Source organism: Trichechus manatus, unplaced genomic scaffold, assembly GCF_000243295.1.
Source record: "Trichechus manatus latirostris isolate Lorelei unplaced genomic scaffold, TriManLat1.0 scaffold00074, whole genome shotgun sequence".
NCBI classification, from domain to species: Eukaryota; Metazoa; Chordata; class Mammalia; order Sirenia; family Trichechidae; genus Trichechus; species Trichechus manatus.
In genome coordinates, this window is record NW_004444010.1 from 11,378,954 (window position 1) to 11,397,420 (window position 18,467).

An 18,467-nucleotide genomic window follows, 5' to 3' on the forward strand; every position below is an offset into this window, starting at 1 on the left:
GATTTATAGCCTCGGAAACCCTATGAAGCGGTTCTACTCTGTCCTACAGTGTTACTATGAGTTGGAATCAACTCAGTGGCAACGAGTTTGGTTTTTTTGGTTTTTTTAATACCTAGGAGTGGAATTCCTGGGTCATTTTACGTTTTTTTCTTTCAGTTTCTTCTTTTTTAGTACTAGACCATAATCTAGTCTTTCTAAGTTATCTAATGAACCGTAACAATGTTCATCACTTTAGGCCTGAGAAGAGCAGGTGGCAGATTTCAGTTAAAAAGGGTCCGCCAGCTTGGCTACACTTTTCATAGTTCACTGCCTCTGGCTCCCATTATGAGTTTTGCTCCCCCATCTCTCTCTCTCTATCCTTCTACTGTACTATGGTGGCTTATGTGCTGCTACAATGCTGGAAGCTATGCTACCAGTATTTCAAATAGCAGCAAGGTCATGCATGTTAGACAGGTTTCAGCAAAACCTCCAGACTGAGACAGACTAGGAAGAAAGGCCTGGCAATCTACTTCTGAAAATTAGCCAACAAAAACCCTAAAGATCACAACTGAATATTTTCCAATATAGTGCTAAAAGATGAGCCCCCTAGGTTGGAAGGCATTGCACAATAGCTGCAACAGTGGACTCAAATACACCAGTGACCATGGAGATGGTGTAGGACTGGGCAATGTTCCCTCCTGTTGTACGTGAGGTCACCGTGAGTTGGAGCCACTTAACGGCAACTGACAGCAATAATAAAACTCTTCCCATCACATATATTCTGACTTAATGTGAGGAGGAAAAAAGAGATCATCTCTTGAAGGAGACATTTAAGAACTTTCTTCCCATCTATTCTTCATGGAGATAGTGTGGTATAGTGGAAAAGCACTGGGTCAGAATCAGAGGACTGGGTTTTTATATCCAGGCTAGATTATTTTCTAGGCTAGAGGGTATAAAGTAAACCACATCACTTCTCTGGCCTTCAGTCGGAGGGTTCATCTGGATTAATGGTTTCCAAACCTCGCCACAAATCAGAATCATCTGGGGAGATTTTAAAGTTTGTTTTTATTGCAAAAGTGGTCAATGCTAATGGAAAAAGTTCAAATAATACAGAAGAGTATAAAATAAAAAGTAAAAACCTCTCTTCCTCCCACAGTCTGTACAATCTCCCATACCTCTGACTCAGAAATTCCTTGGTGGTGTTCTTAACTTTTAAAATAGAGATCCTTGAGTCTTACACTAGACCTAATGAAGCAGAATCCCAGGCTTCTAGGAACCTGTTGCTGTTGTGTAAGCTTCACATGTGATTTTGATATACTTTCAGGTATAGGAATTCTTGACTAGATAATATCTGAGATCCCTTCCATTAAAAAAACCCTCCAAAATTATATGATTTAAGTTTGCCAGCTGCTAACAGGATTGGCCCTAAGCATAACGAAAGCAACAATGACTTTCTTTTGACCTCTTGCCTTCTCTTCTTACCCTCCATTGCTCAATTTCCCCATTTAAAAATCTTCATAACTCCTAGTCCCACAGTGAAATATTACAAGTTGAAATGACTCATTCCTTTAAAGCTCTAGTTGATCTTTGGTTAATCACATAAACCAGCAAGTACTGAAGAATTTCTAGCTAATATAGTACTTTTCCCAGGACATATAATACCTTATGTTAATATGTAGATTCCAATAACACCCTTAACAAGGGGCATGAAGTTTTCAGCACCTTACAGAACATCCAGGAAGCTGCTTTTAGTCAGACAGCTTTCAAATAAAACTTACCCACACAAACATTGTCCGTGTGGGGCAGCGGTTAAACCCTCAGCTGCTAACCAAAAGGCAGCCACTCAGAAGGAGAAGGATGTAGCAGTCTTAGTCTGTTACGATTTGTTGTTGATGTAAGGTGCCCTTGAGTAGGTTCTGACTCATAGTGACCCTGTGTACAACAAAAAGAAATGCTGCCCAGTCCTAAGTCATCCTCACAATCGTTGCTATGTTTGAGCCCATTTTTGCAGCCTCTGCGTCAATCCATCTTGTTGCGGGTCTTCCCCTTTTTCACTGACCCTCTGCTTTACAAGCATGATGTGTTTCTCCAGGGACTGGTCCCTGCTGAAAACATGTCCAAAGTATATGAGACGAAGTCTCACCGTCCTTTGCTTCTAAGGAGCATTCTGGCTGTACTTCTTCCAAGACAGATTTGTTCATTCTTCTGGCAGTCCATAGTATATTCAATATTCTTCACCAACACCATAATTCAAAGGCATCAATTCTTCTTCAGTCTTCCTTATTCATTGTCCAGCTTCTGCTTGCATGTGAGGTGACTGAATATAGTACACCTTAGTCCTCAAAGTGATATATTTGCTTTTTTACACTTTAAAGAGGTCTTTTGCAGCAGATTTGCCCAATGCAATATGTTGCTTGATTTCTTGACTGCTGCTTCCATGGGCATTGGTTGTGTATCCAAGTAAAATGAAATCCTTGACAACTTCAATCTTTTGTCTGTTTATCATGATCTTATTTATTGGTCCAGTTGTGAGGATTTTCATTTTCTTTATCTTCAGGTAAAGATTACAGTCTTATAAACCCAACAGGGCAGTTCTACTCTGTCCTACAGGGTTGCCATGAGTCAGAATCGATGCGATGGCAATGGTGTTTTTGGGTTTACTATCACTAATATTATGTAATTCAAGTGCCTGAAAGAAAACACATGGTTAAAATAAATAGATACTAAGTGACACAAAAGAAATTGCTAGATATTTAAGTCACAATAAAGTAAAGTGGTTGCTAATTATCAATTAATGGGAGAGGAAGGTTTACTTGAATAAACTATTCAGTCCTAATCACATCACACTACAGAACTACCCTCAAGGCTCTCTACTGCCCCTATCACGTAACTGTAGAAGAAAAAGAAGGAAAAACAAACCTAGGCACAAGCTGCTGTGATTTTGAAGGGAACTGTAGGGAAGAAAATAAAAATATGCCTTGCTAGGCCAAAGATTGGGAAGTAGAAAAACAGAATTCTAGAGATAATATCTGATCCATACAAATGATAATTATACAATAATTTTATTTTGAATTCATACGGTATTTTCTAAATAAACTCCAAGGGTGATTATATCTATTACTTGGAAAAAAAAAAAAAAAATTCCTACCTAGAGGAACAGGCTAGACAATATCCTTCCATTATATTTATTGGTAGAAAAACTCAAGTGATAAACGGTTCAATAACTCTTAAGTTTAAATGGCAAAATCTAGATGAGCATTCAGCTGTCCTGACTTTTAGAGTAGATCATATAATTTAATATAAATTAATGTATTTATCATATCATGTACAGATTGTATATGTGTGTGATGTTTGTGTGTATTTGGAATGGTGGCTAATATTGAGGTTGAATATACTGATGACTGTGGAATGTGTTGAAGTTCATAGATTCACAACTTCATAATCTCCTTCACTTTGAATCTTTGCCTGGACCCTCCTACTCTACCTGGTTAACTACTTCTTATTCAATGAGGGGTGTCCCTGGGAGGTTCAAATGGTTAATGCGCTGGGCTGCTAATCAAAAGGTTGAAGGTTCAAGTCCACCCAGAGTTGCCTCAGAAGAAAGGCTTGGCAATCTACTTCCAAAGTCAGCCATTGAAAGCCCTGTGGAGCACAGTTGTACTGTAATACACATGGAGTAAGCATGAGTCAGAACTGAGTTGTTGGCAACTGGTTTGTTTTTTAATTCTGTGAGGCTTAGCTCAGGCCTTGCCTTCCCTGACCTCCTTGAGCTGAATGCCTCTTTTTCTTATTCCCATAGTCCCCTGTGTATAACTATCTCTTCCTTAGCTCTTGCCCCCTCAATCTGAAATGAACTGTGGATTCAGCTGCCTCTTGCACTAGGCTTTAAGGCAATAAGCAAGCTTACTCATTATTGTATCCCTGTTGCTTAGCACAAAGCCCGGGCACATTATTATTATTCTAATGTCTGGTTGGTATTTCTGTAACTAAATCCTCCTTTTTAAAACTACCTTATTAGGCCTTGGTGGCACAGTGGTTAGGAGCTCAGCTGCTAACCAGAAGGTTGGCGGTTCAAATCCACCAGCCCCTTCTTGGAAACTGTATGGGGCAGTTCTGCTCTGTCCTGTAGGGTCACTATGAGTCGGAATTGACACAACAGTAACGGGTTTTGTGTTTTCATTTCCGCCTCTGTAAAATAGGAATAGTAACAGTGCCTTTCCCATAGCGTCGGTGGCAGGAATCACTGAGAGTTATACAAAGGGCTTAGAATATTAAATTACTAAACAAAGTTAACCAGTCTTTCTTATTCATTTTTGTTTTATTTTCTATGGAACTGTGCAGAGCCTTTAATATGCTGGTACACCTTTTGAATCTCCAGGTACTCTCTCATACTTACTTGATGGGAGATATACTAGAATATCCTAGAAATAGCATGCCTCAGAATATATTTTGGGAAATTCCAATCTAACCAATTTAAAAGAGTACCTTTTTCAGAAAGAAAATTGGGACTCTGGTTGACAAGTACACTTGTAACCTGGGGGCACTGGGACATAGTATTTGATGTGAAGACTGTTCTAGAACTCATACAAACAAGCAAGTTAAAAAGCAAAACCAGATCTATGTGTTACTGTATTTAAAAATCTTTCTGTTTTTAAACTTTGAAGTACGAGTGAAATGACTCTTATTGATTCTAAACTGAGACCTTTCAAATAACGTTCTAATAAAAAAACCATGCTTCACATATCATTTTCTAATAATTTGAAGAATTGTTACTTGGTAAAGATGAAGGCCTGGACTTCCTCATACAAAAACTCATGCCATTTATCATAATTCTGGTGCATCTGCCAAGAACTTCCTCTAGGGCCAGGAAATCTTGCATGAAAAATCAGATAGGAGGCGGTAAAGACGGAAGTAACTGACCAAAGTGAAAAAGAGGAACAAGTACTAACTAAAAGCAGGCTTAATGCATAATAGAAAGAACAAAAGAGACAGCGTGCTACACCAGTCTTAAGGTAAGTAAGAACCTGGTTTAAGGTGTTTGAGTAATGAAAAGCTATAAGAAGCAAGTGCCTTTTTAATTAATCAATGCCTTTATATCTTATTAAACTCAAGTTTTAGAAAAAGATTGCCTTAGGTAGCCATAGAAAAAAGAAAACACATAAACTGTTTGAGAGTGACATTAATGTTTTGTTACAAGTATATACGCTCACAAATATAACATTATGCTTCACAGCTGCCTTGTTTCCAAGCAGAAGAGCAGTATCCAACTTAGAAATTTCCAGAAGTTTATCAAAGATTTGTGATTTTAAGACAAATGAATAATTGTTAGACAACCTGTTAGAACTGCTTTGCAACACCAAAAACGAATAGTCTTCTTCAAAACTGGGACAACTTATTTATAGGTTAAGCAATATCTAAAGTTTTCTTGTTTCAAATATGTTTTTTATTATAGTACATCTTTGTTTTTCCCGTAAAGTTGTTTTGATGAAAAGGAAAGGATGCCTTTCTTTTCCTTTAAAAAGTCTTCTTGTCTTTATCTCAGTGAACACCTCTTAGAAAAACTATTTTAATATTTGACATGTCTATGCTATTGGTTTTTGGGTTTTGGTATGCTACAGAGAACAACATAGGTGGTAAAAATAAATTCTTTTGGAAATCTAGAAGACTTTATTCTCAGCTGCAGTGGAGACAACAGCTAGGCTTTGCCATAGTCCACTTGTGTTGCAGGCCTCGAACCTATTAAGCAAATGATTGATTTCAATATTTTCAATGAATATTTAAAGTTTATTTCAAATATTTGAAATACGTTAGTAAACAATTACTTAAATAAGTAATCATTTACACCATAAAATATCTCACATATGATCGGTTCTCATCTGTTTCAGAAAAGGAAATGAGGTTGTAATGGTTAAGTCATTTGGCAGACTTTTGCTCTTAAACACAAGAATTGTGTCTGGCCTTATAAAGGAAGGATGCTACAGATTGTAAATCTCATGCAGTGGACCATATAGTTCTCAACCCCAACACCACCTCCACAGAATTCAAGATTAAATAGTGTCTAGACCTGGGGTGTCTGTCCCTATATTATGATCAAATGTATTTAATAAATTAACTACATGTAGTATCCAATTTGATATCTCATATGAAGTACCAAATTGAAAATTTGCACATTGGTGTGTTCTAACATTAAACACATTTAGAAAAGTTCGCTGTCATTCATGAGAGCTCAGTGAGGGCAGGGCACAACTTGGTGGGTCTTTTCTTCTCCCACCTCCCTGTTTATCTTTAACTATTGTTATCCTGTAAGCAGATTGCTTCATTCACTCAACAAGTATTTAATAGTAAGCTGATCTCTGTCTAGTGCTAGTACTGGTGATACAAAGATAAACAAGACGAGGTTCCCAGCAGTCGAGAATCTCAGAGATAGTAGAGCAATACAAATTTAGTGATGAAATGCACTTCATAGCCATTTACAGATATTTGGGTAAGAATAATGTTTTGAGGAAAATGTTTCTTGAATCCTGGTTCAGCCACTTCTTGGCTGTTAGTGCAGTTATATAACCTCTTTAATCCTCTCTTTTCTTACCTATAAAATGAGAATAACAACAGTGTCTGTTTTATAGGGTAGTTGTAGGATTAAAGGGGATAATGCATGTAAAAGATTTAGAAGCTGACCCAAAATAAGCTCTCAATATATATTGTTGACGATTACATTCAATAGATGATGATAATCATTTCACAAGCACTATTACAATATTGAATGTAACTATTTCTATGTCTAGGCTGAAAACATACAGTACTAATGTTTCGTTGATAAAGTCATAACAGAACATTCAGCATAATTGAACAATTTCCATTTCTCTCCTCTTTGCCATTTTAAGCAATTGACTGAAAAACCCGCTGCTGTCAAGTCTGTTCCAACTCATAGTGACCCCATAGGACAGAGTTGAACTGCCCCATAGGGTTTTCAAGGAGCGGCTGGTAGATTCGAACTGCCAACTTTGTGGTTAGCAGCCATAGCTCTTAACCACTGAGCCACCAGGGCTCTAAACACACTGAACATCTTAACTGAATGAAAGTTATTTCTGGAAGGTATGAGAAGACTGGTGATAGGAAGACTTTCAAAGATATTTTGTTTTAGTTCAAAGAGCTATTCTCATCTTTTACATACAAACCCAATCCTTTAGAAGACATACCTTGAATTTTAAACTATTAACTTAAGCAATAGAATATTGAAATTTGGAGTCATTTGCTTATTCAATTTATTTAGTTATTTATTCAATAAATATTGACTGAGTGCCTTTTCTTTGTTAGGTGTTATGATTCTCTCTAGAAATATAAAGATGAAAAGACTTGGTCCCTGCCCACCACTTGACCAGGTAGGAAGACACAAATTCCTTGTAACATGAGATATCACCTACAAAAGAGAATGAGCTCATTCATATGGGGATAGAGAAGAAGGAGTGGTTAAAGAAAAGACATGGTCCCTGCCCACTCCAAAGAGGGATGAGTAAGGCATCACAGAGGAGATAATGGGTAATGGAAATGATATCATATGTGTGCTCTTTCCTCTTTCCTCCTCCTGGGTTCAGAGCATTGTCTTTCACTTGAAAATCATCAGCCTTATTGTCAAAAAGCTTATTGAAATCTAAGTAACACAACCACTCAGGCTTGGGCAGGGCCAGGTTCCTCTAATTTGTTGTATCTCCACACAACAGCTGATACTGTATTCTATATTGAAGCAGAAACTCAATCAATTCTGGTGCTTAATCTATTTGTAGAAATGGGTGGATTTTTAAATTATACTGTGTAATAATATGTAATTAATATATATATTTTTTATTTATAACAGGCTTCTGGATGGCAGATCGTTCAACCCTTCTTTTCTTGAATGCTCTGTTTTGTTATTATCTTCCATTCATTTTTGCTTCATTTTGTGATTCATTGATAGACAAGGACGTAGAATGAAATAAAATTCCCTGTGATACTGTACAGTTATACATTAATGACTGTACTGTAAAAAACATCAAATGCCAAGAAAACCATCTTCCTAAACTAAATTCACTCAATCTCTCCTCTAATTGCATCAGGACTTTGCCAGATAAAGTTCTTTCAAGTCTGAAAAGGAATTGCCTACAAACGTTTCCAGAATTATTTTTGAACCATACACCACTACAAAGAATTACATTGGACTGTACCTGTGTATTCATTAAGGGCAACACCAAGCCACTAAACAATACTGTCTGTGAAGAAATGCTGAAAAGCTGTGGGGATACTTCAGTGGGCTTTTCTGTAGGAATTTTCCTATTTTTACTATTGCTGTTCTTTGGAATTGGGTGTGTTTGGCACTGGAAACACCCTAACACAACCCGATTTACCTTGCCAAAATTTTTGCGAAGGAAAGAAAGCAAGAGAAATGACTATGCTAAAACACCCTCCTTCAGTCCCCAAGTTATTGGCCTAAAGCATAAAATCTCAGTTCAAACCCAAGGTCACAGATCTGCTATGGGGAAAACTAACATACATGGCAACTACGAAAATGTGGAAGCAAGACCTCCTAAAGCTAGAGAAGAAACCGATAAGGAAATATATGAAAATACAAGGCAGTCCAATTTTGAGGAGCATATCTATGGAAATGAGACTTTATCTGACGATTGCTACTTCCTGAAGCCTAGTACTTCTGCAGCTCCTCAAGAGGAAGATATATATATTCTTCCAGATTCATATTAACTTTTCAAAATACTGGGTTTAGTTATTGGAGGATAAACATTCACTGGGGCTTTTATTGTACTAATATCATTATTAATCAAGTTCTTCTTATAAAATTTAATGGTGTCTCTTCCATCTCCACCCCTTGGAATCTTTTGTATGTGTATCACATAGATTAATTCTAGATGTCCTCTGTACCATCTTTGCTTCTAGATTAGATCTGTATTTATATTATTCGTCTTTCCAAATATTACCTGAATTTATCTCTTTCTTCCATTTCTACCACTACCATTTTTTTTCTGGCTCTGGATAATTGTTGCAGCCTCTTAACTGATCTTTCTGACTCTAGTTTCTACCTACTCTACCAATTCTTCATGATGCTGCCAGATTGTAATCTTCAGAAAATATCCCCAGTGACCTACATTAACACCTTCGCTTAAAAACTTTTAATGCCTCCTCTTTGCAAAAGACATAAAACCCATAATCCTAACTCCAGAATTCATGACGTTCCACAGTTGGGTCCAATTTACTCTTCCAATGACTCTTTCCTAGTAATTCCTCACTTCTCTGCTTTCGTCAGAATCATCTACAAACCTACCAAATTCATCTCAACTCCACAGTTTTGCTTGTATGCCCCCCCAAGCCTGCCTCATACTGTAAATTCAACAAGTCTTCTGAATCATTTCAAACCTACATTTACCTTGTTTTCTTTTCTAACTTCCTGTAGTTGTCCTCTCTGCTCAATTTCTTGGGAATTTAAGCATATCAATATTTGCTATAATATTTTATTACTAAATGTCATATGAAAATGCCTTAAATTCTCAGCTAAGTAATAAGGAACTGCCTCACATTCATATTTTTATCCCCAATGCCTAGATCATCATATGCGGCACTCAATACTTATTGAATTGACATGAATTGGATTGTACATTTTGCTAAGTAGCTTTGAGACAAAATCTAATAAATTCATTCATTACTCATCCATCCAAGCAATATTTATTGAGTACCTTCTATCTATCTGTTACTGCCCTGGGTTGGGGGTGGGGGTGGGGAGCACAATAGTAAAAAGAGTGACTTGAATCCTGAACATGTACAGTCTCATAGGGAAAAAACAAATAAAACAAGCAAACAAATAAATACTATACTAGCTATTAAATTATGATATCTCATCTCTAAACCCACCTTTCTATATGCTGCTCTGAATTGCTCCTGCTAGAACTTGTCAAAGTACATTTTTCCTTTGTCAAGTGACTCCACGTTAGGCTCTGCCAAAAAAAAAAAAAAAAAAAACCTCATTGCCTTTGAGTCAATTCCAACTCAAAGTGACCCTATAGGACATAGTAGAACTGTCCGATAGAGTTTCCAAGGAGCGCCTGGTGGATTTGAACTGCTGACCTTTTGGTTAGCAGCAGTAGCACTTAACCAGTATGCCACCAGAGTTTCCGCTCTGCCAACAGGCTCTGCCAATAGGGAGTGCTAAAGAAGACTGGAAGACAATTTACCAGTTGTCATTAAGTCAATTCAGACTCACAGCGACCTCATATGTGTCAGAGTTGAACTGTGCACCATAGAATTTTCAATGCTGATTTTTTTGGATGTAGATTGCCAGGCCTTTCTTCCAAGGTGCCTCTGGGTGGACTCAAACCTTCAAGCTTTTGGTTAGTAGTTGTGCATCTTAACCATTTATGCCCTAAGTCGGAGTAAACTTGATGGCAACTGGTTTGGAGTCCCTGGGTAATGCAAATAGTTAACACATTCATCTGCTAACCAAAAGTCTGGAGGTTCAAGCCTACCCAGAGGCACCTTGGAAGAAAGGCCTGGTGATCTAGTTCTGAAAGATCAGCCATTGAAAACCCTGTGGTGCACAACTCTACGCAGACACACGTGGAGCTGCCATGAGTCGGAGTTGACTTGATGGCAACTGGAAGGCTATAGGAATGTTTTCTTTTTCCTTGCTGTCCACATCAGGTCAGGTACCCTAGCGATGTTCTTCATTCCAGCATTAGCTGGAGATTATAGTTTCCAGTTTCTAGCTTCTTCCAGTGTTTCCAGAAAGAGATTCATTGCACCTTGTCAGAAATACCAGCACCTGCAAGGCACTACCCACTCCCTACAGTCTGAGAACCAGCTCGCCAGGACCCTTCTCCAAATTCCTAAGGTACCAGCAGGAGCCAAGTGGCACCTGCTCTTCAGAGTCCTGGGTGCCAGACTTGTAGTTCTCCTCCTCCGTGGTTCTAATAAGCTCCAGGCTGAAGGGCAGTAGTGGCTTCCCACAGTTACTATCTTGGTGGTAACTCAGTGTCTCCGTTTTATCTTTTCAATCTGCCATTACCTATGTACTAATTCTCTGTACCACATTCTCTCTGTTAAAACTGGTGTGTTTGTTGGATGATACCAAATGATACAAATAAAAATGGTAGTAGGTGGTAGCAGTTTTTGAGAGCAATGGGGTTAGCTAGGGAAGAGGATTGTAATTTAAATAAATTGTCATAGGAGGCCTCTCTAAGAACATGCTTAAGCTGAGACTTGAGGGTAAGAAAGGGGCTATTCACGTGAATGTGGTGATGGTCAAGGGGTAGGAATGGGACCAGGATGTGAAAAGAACCTAAGGCATGAAAGAATGCATGGTGCTCTTGGAACTTAAAGAAGGCCACTGTGGCTGGATCTTAGAGAGGGAGAGTTGAAGTGGTACCTGATGAGTTGCTGAAGAAGGGACTAGTAGACTATACAACCTCTCATAGGTTTTTGTATGCATCTTGGATTCTATTATGGTTCTAACTGTAATGCAGTAAAGGGGTTTTAAGGAGAGAAGTGACATGGTAACATTTTTAAAAAAGATTCTGGATTGAGAAATGACTGTAAAGGGGCAAGATGGAAGTTGACAGGACAGTTAAGAAGCTTTTACATTTAATTTAGACTGGGGTGGTGGCAGTGTAGGCAAAGACATTGGCAATGCTTCCCTATATTTTGGAGAAAATGCCCACAGGACTCACTGACGAACTGAATGTGTGTATTTGGTGGGAGAGGGCTAAGACTTGAGATTGTGGGAAAGGGAAGAATCTAGAAAAACCAACCTTAGTTCTGGCTGGAGCAACAGGGGTGATTGTAAAGCATTTTACTGAGGTGAAGAATACTTACAGAAGAAACAGCTTTGGAGGGTATATAAGTTAACCACGAGTTGGACTGTCAATAAAGAAAGTCAAGACTACGTTGGCTTAGGCACCTAATCATTTTATTTATTTCACATAACAAGGAGACTGTAGTTAGTCATTCGAGGGCTTGTTTCATCAGCTCAGTATTGCCATCAGAGGTCCAGAATCTTTCTATCTTTCCTGTCTGTCATTCTTAGTGTTTGACTTCTACTTCATAGGTGCTGACTCACAGTAACCATCTGGCAGCTGAACCTCCAGGCCTTATATCCATGTTTACGAAGAAGGGAGAAGGAGAAAAGGCAATATCAGGAGATATCTGTGTATATATCATTGTCCAGAATTGTGTCACATGGAACTCACTAGGGTAGGAAATTAAATTTTAGCCTTTTATCATCTCATAGAGATGGAGGCAAGGGAGAACAGGAATTCTAAATGGAATTTGGGTCAACCCACCTAAATATTTGCCACATGGGCAATAATCAGTTTTGGACATGTTTATTTTGATATATCCTAAGACACGTCTTAAGACCCAAGTAGAAATATACACTAGGTATATGAATGTACATATTTGGATTTTGGAGGACAGGTCTTAGCTGGAGATGTAAATTTGACAGCCTTAAGCATTTAAGTGGTTTAAGCATTTACAGGAACAGAGATGTATGTAATTACCTGGGGAAAGACTTTAGGAAGCAGAGAGTGAAGAACACAGAGAGAGGGAGGGGAAGAACTGAGAAGTTTCCCCAAAAAGCAACGTTTAGAAATTAGATCAATAGGAGAATCTAGCAAAGGAGGCTGAGGAAGAATGAGCAGATGAGGGAGGTAAATTCTTATGATATCTACAAATTGTGGTTGATATTGGAAGAGGCTGCATACGCCCGGCTCACTATTATTTACTCCCCATTGCTAACGGCCACATGGTCTCGTGATTTTTCCCTCCCATTCCAGTCTCTACAAAAAGGTTTAAGATTAGCTGATGTTCCTCCCTGGGGGATGGAAAACAAGTGATAATGCTCTAAGAATGAAAAACCAAACAAAGCACCCATCGTGTGACAAGAAAAAACAGGATGTCGCCAGATAATCCCCAAAGATGTCACCAGATAACCTCTAAGAATACCAGTAGAAGGTTAACTCATCTAAGACATCACCACCTCAAGGGGAAACGACCACAAAAGATCCATAATCCTGTCCCTATGAAAGATTTCAGCTGATCTCCAGTGGGAGAGACGGGTTTTTTGGAGGAATATATTCCCCTCCGTCTCTTATATATTGATATATAATAAACATCTTGTTGCTCACCTCATCCCTGTCTCAGAATTGGCTATGCGGCAGGTGGCTCCAATCCATGTTATTGAGGTAACTATATTGTGGAATATATTATAAACTGGCACTTATCCATTACAGTTTATTATCCAGAGGAGTCCCTGGGTATCGCAAACAGTTAAGCACTCAGCTACTAATTGAAAAGTTGGCAGTTCAAATCCACCCAAAGGAAGCTTAAAGGAAAGCCCTGGTGATCCACTTCTGACAGGTCACAGCCACTGAAATCGCTATGGAACACATTTCTGCTCTGAGACACATGGCATCGCCGTAAGTCAGAACCAACTCCATGGCAACTAGTTTGTTTGTTTGTTTTTACTCTCCATTCTTCCCCTCTCTCTTATTTCCTATTTCCTCTTCTCTCCCTTTCTCCTCCTCCTTCTTCTTTCTCTCTTTGTCTGTGTCTCTCTCTCCTCACCCTCACGCTCCAATTTCTATCTCCAAGGAGTCTTGGTGGTGCAGTGGCTAAGCGCTTGGCTGCTAATTGACAAGCCACGCTGTGGGAGAAAAAAGTGGCAGTCTGCTTCCATAAAAATTACAACCTTGGAAACCCTATAAAGCAGTTCTACTCTGTCCTATAGGGTTGCTATGAGTCAGAATCAGCTCAATGGCAATGACTTTTGGTTTTTATCTACATCTCGAAAGCAAAAAAAAGTCAATGAGAGATAAAGATACAATAAAGTTCCTCTGCATCTATTGAGAGCAGTTTTTATTTGTTATATTATTAGCAAAAGTAACCACATGCGTCACAATTAAAAGCAGAAGGATGTTGGAGGTGGGGAAAGGAGACAGCAGCATCACATACATTGAGTGTGACTTTGCTATGTACCCAGAAATGTAAGTGCATTTATGTCCTATGACTTAGGGCTAGTCACTGTAAGACAATGTGGCCAGCATCCAGCAACACCGAGCACCTGGCTTTGACCTCGCTCTCAGCCTATAATTTGAAACATTTCACTTCTCTTTGAAATCTGCCTTATACTTCTCTTCCCAAACTATTATTTATTTCCACAGCCTCCTAGCCTGTTTGCAAACTTCCTTTACAACTTCCCAGTTACTGCTCAGACCAGACACTTGAGGCTGCTTCTCCAGTACTCACTTCTGGCTTCTTACCTCAATGGTGGCTCTTACTCTTCCCTTAGATAATACTCCTTCACTGTTCCGATTTTACTCCCCTACCCAATCCAGCCTGGTCCCCAGGATCCTACCGAGACGTAGGCCCTGGTGGTATTTCAGCTGCTATGATCAGGTACTAGATAAACTCCTCCCAAAAAACCCAAAAAACTCATTGCCTTCGAGTTGATTCCAACTCATAGCAATCACATAAGACAGAGTTGAACTGTTCCATAGGGTTTCCAAAGCTGTAATCTTTACAGAAGCAGATTGCCGCATCTTTCCCCCACATAGTGGCTGGTGAGTTCAAACCACCACCTTTCAGTTAGAAGCCAAGCACTTTAACCACTGTGCAATAGGCATGGATATTGATTATTCTAGCAAAAAAAATGTCCCGTTTGTGACTTTAAAATTGTGACCATCTTCTCCAAGTCCAATTAGGAAATTGAGAGCAACATTAATTATTTTCTTCTCTAGTAGGCAAATAGAAGCTATTTCAAATGTTGTCATACTTTCTGAATTTTCATCACTCAATGGTAAGGTATAGAAAAATAAACCAAACCCAAACCAAATTCTTGGTTAACAGCCGAGCTCTTAACCACTGCACCACCAGGACTCCGTAGGGTTTCCAAGGAGTAGCTGGTAGATTCAAACTGCTGACCTTTTGGTTAGCAGCCAAACTCTTAACCAGTAGCATATAGAAACATAGTGATATTTTAACTTGTGTTTTACTTTTACTGCTTTTTAAAAAAAATAAACATACCTTTGATAATGTTAAGATACGGAAACCTTAGACCAAAATGAGAAAAAAAAAAAAACACAAAAATCAGGCCATCAAGGTCTGGGAGTCCACTGACCGTAATCAAGCTATTTTGTACCAGAGAATGTGAATAATCAGTCTTCTGTGACTTAGAATAAAGAAAGGGAAGCTGCCAGGCCTTAAGGGACTCCTTAAAGACAATCAAAGGGCCCTGGTGACACAGTGGTTAAGCGCTCAGCTGCTAACTGAAAGCTTGGCGGGTCAAGCCCACCAGCCACTCTGAGGGAGAAAGACGTGGCAGTCTGCTTCTATAAAGATTACAGCTTTGGAAATCCTATGAGACAGTTCTATTCTGTCCTACACGGTCTCTATGAGTCAGAATTGACTCGACGGCAATAGGTTTGGTACGGGTAAAGACAATCACTAAACTGTCCATTGGGTTTTGTCCTTTACTACTATATGAAGCAATCAGGCACTACTGTCTCAAGAATGGAGTGGAGTATGGTGAGACGGGTGTTGGTATCAGAGTAATGCTGACCTCATAGATTTTCTGCAATAGTTTGTATAGTGTTGGTATTATTTCTTCCTTAATTGTTTAATAAAATTCACCGAGTAAAGCCATAATTTCTGCATTCGGTTGGATCACCTTCTGGAGGATATACAAAAATATCGATCTCTTCCAGTCTGTTGGCCTGGTATCAGTCTTCCAAATTTCTTGGCGCAGAGAAGTGAGCACTTTCAGCACTGCATCCGTTTGTTGAAACATCTCAATTGGTATTCCGTCAATTCCTGAAGCTTTGTTTTTCGCCAATGCCTTCAGTGCAGACTGGACTTCTTCCTTCAGTACCATCGGTTCCTGATCATATGCTACCTCCTGAAATGGTTAAACATTGACCAGTTCTTTTTGATATAGTGACTCTGTGTATTCCTTCCAACTTCTTTTGATGCTTCCTGCATCATTTAATATTTTCCCTATAGAATCCTTCAATACGGCAAATCGAGGCTTGAATTTTTTCTTCAGTTCTTTCAGCTTGAGAAATGCCAAGTATGTTCTTCCCTTCTGGTTTTCTATCTCCAGGTCTTTGCACGTGTGATTATAGTACTTTATTTTGCCTTCTCAAGTCATCCTTTGAAATCTTCTGTTCAGCTCTTTTACTTCATCATTTCTTCCTTTCGCTTTAGCTATTTGACTTTCAAGAGCAAGTTTCAGAGTCTCTTCTGATATCCATTTTTGTCTTTCCTTTCTTTCCTGTCTTTTTAATGACCTCTCTTGCTTTCTTCATGTATGATATCCTCGATGTCATTCCACAACTCATCAAGAAATGAAATGGCACATTGCATTGAGCAAATCTGCTGCAAAAGACCTCTTTAAAGTGTTGAAAAGCAAAGATGTCACCTTGAGGACTAAGGTGCACCTGACTCAAGCCATGGTATTTTCAGTCACCTCATATGCCTGCAAAAGATGGACAATGAATAAGGAAGACTGGAAAAGAATTGACACTTTTAAATTGTGGAGTTAGCAAAGAATAGTAAATATACCATGGAATGCCAAAAGAATGAACAAATCTGTCTTGGAAGAAGTACAACTGGAATGCTCCTTAGAAGCAAGGATAGCGAGACTACGTCTCACATACTTTGGACATGTTATCAGGAGGGATCAGTTCCTAGAGAAGGACATCATGCTTGGTAAAGTAGAGGGTCAGTGAAAAAGAGGAAGACCTTCAACCAGAAGGATTGACACAGTGGCTGCAACAATGAGTTCAAGCATAACAATGATTGTGAAGATGGCACAGGACTGGGTCATGTTTCGTTCTGCTTGTACATAGGGTTGCTATAAGTCTGAACCAACTCCACAGCACTTAACAACAACAGCAGTAAAGTCATATGAGCCTGAGATTTTCTTTGTGGGAAGGTTTTTAACTACAAATTCAATTTCTTTGATAGATGTAGGACTATTCGGGTTATCTATTTTTTCTCGATTGTATGTTTGATCAATTTCAGACTGCAGAAGCTAGTAAAAATCTTCAGTTTCCTCATTACTGGCATTAGTGGTTGGTGCATAAATTTGAATAATAGTAATATTAACGGGTCTTCCTTGTAGGTGTATAGGTATTATCGTATCACTGACAGTTCTGTACTTCAGCATATAGCTGGAAATGTTCTTTTTGACGATGAATGTAACACCATTCCTCTTCAATTTGTCATTCCCCGCGTAGTAGACCATATGACTGTCCAATTCAAAATGGGCAATACCAGTCCATTTCAGCTCACTAATGCCTAGGATATAGATGTTTATGCATTCTATTTCATTTTTGACAATTTCCAATTTTCCTAGATTCATACATTTCACGTTCCAATTATTAATAGATGCTGTAGCTGTTTCTTCTCATTTTGAGTTGTGCCACCTCAACAACTGAAAGTCCTTAAAGCTTTACTCCATCCATGTCATTACGGTGGACTCTACTTTGAGGATGCAGCACTTTCCCGGTCATATTTTGAGTGCCTTCCAACCTGAGGGACTTATCTTCCAAATATAGCAGACAATGTTCTGCTGTTATTTATAAGGTTTCCACTGGCCAATTTTTTCAGAAGTAAACTGCCAGGTCCTTCTTCCTAGTCTGTCTTAGTCTGGAAGTTCAGCTGAAACCTGTCCACCATGGTGACCTTAATGGTATTTAAAATACTGGTGGCATAGCTTCCAGCATCACAGTAACACTCAAGCCACCACAGCACGACAAACTGACAGAGAGGTGGGGGTAATTACAGGTGACTGGAATGTGAAAGTTGGAAACAAAGAAGAATTGGTAGTTGGAAAATATGGCCTTGGTGATAGAAAGGACATCGGAGATCGAATGATAGAATTTTGCAAGGTCAATGGCTTCTTCATTGCAAATACCTTTTTTCAACAACATAAACGGTGACTACACACATGGACCTCACAAGATGGAAAATACAGGAATCAAATCGACAACATTTGTAGAAAGAGACCATGGAGAAGCGCAATATCATCAGCCAGGACAAAGCTGGGGCCAAGTGCGGAACAGACCATCAATTGCTCATATGCAATTTCAAGTTGAAGCTGAAGAACAAGGCCATGAGAGCCAAACTACAACCTTGACTATACCCCACCTGAATTTAGAGACCATCTCAAGAATAGATTTGATACATTGAACACTAATGACCGGAGACCAGATGAATTGTGGAATGACATCAAGGACATCATACAGGAAGAAAGCAAAAGGTCATTAAAAAGACGGGAAAGAAGAAAAGACCAAAATGGGTGTCAGAAGAGACTTTGAAATTGCTCTTGAACATCGAGTAGCTAAAGGGAAAGGAAGACACGATGAAGTAAAAAAGAGATAAAAGATTTCAAAGGGCAGTTCGAGAAGACAATGTGCATGTGCAAAGGCCTGGAGATAGAAAACCAAAAGGGAAGA

The 18,467-nt window shown here is 38.9% G+C and overlaps 1 protein-coding gene across 3 annotated transcripts; it reads left to right on the plus strand.

The window, feature by feature from the left end:
• The first annotated feature begins 4,902 nt into the window (after positions 1-4,902).
• On the plus strand, positions 4,903-9,679 carry GAPT (GRB2 binding adaptor protein, transmembrane). Of its 3 annotated transcripts, none has more exons than XM_023734994.1 (3): positions 4,903-4,991; positions 7,294-7,358; positions 7,832-9,679. In XM_023734994.1, exon 3 carries the CDS (start codon positions 8,233-8,235, stop codon positions 8,707-8,709), a length of 477 nt encoding a protein of 158 aa, XP_023590762.1. In that variant the 5' UTR covers positions 4,903-4,991; positions 7,294-7,358; positions 7,832-8,232; the 3' UTR covers positions 8,710-9,679. The 3 variants fall into 3 exon arrangements, with proteins under 3 accessions (XP_023590762.1, XP_023590763.1, XP_023590764.1); XM_023734996.1 differs by lacking the exon at positions 4,903-4,991 and adding an exon at positions 4,998-5,381; XM_023734995.1 differs by lacking the exon at positions 7,294-7,358 and having other exon boundaries at positions 4,912-4,991.
• Positions 9,680-18,467: the final 8,788 nt, after the last annotated feature.

Excerpts from the sequence above, each read along its gene's own strand:
- GAPT (XM_023734994.1), top strand. The coding sequence starts at position 8,233 with ATGCTGAAAAGCTGTGGGGATACTTCAGTGGGCTTTTCTGTAGGAATT.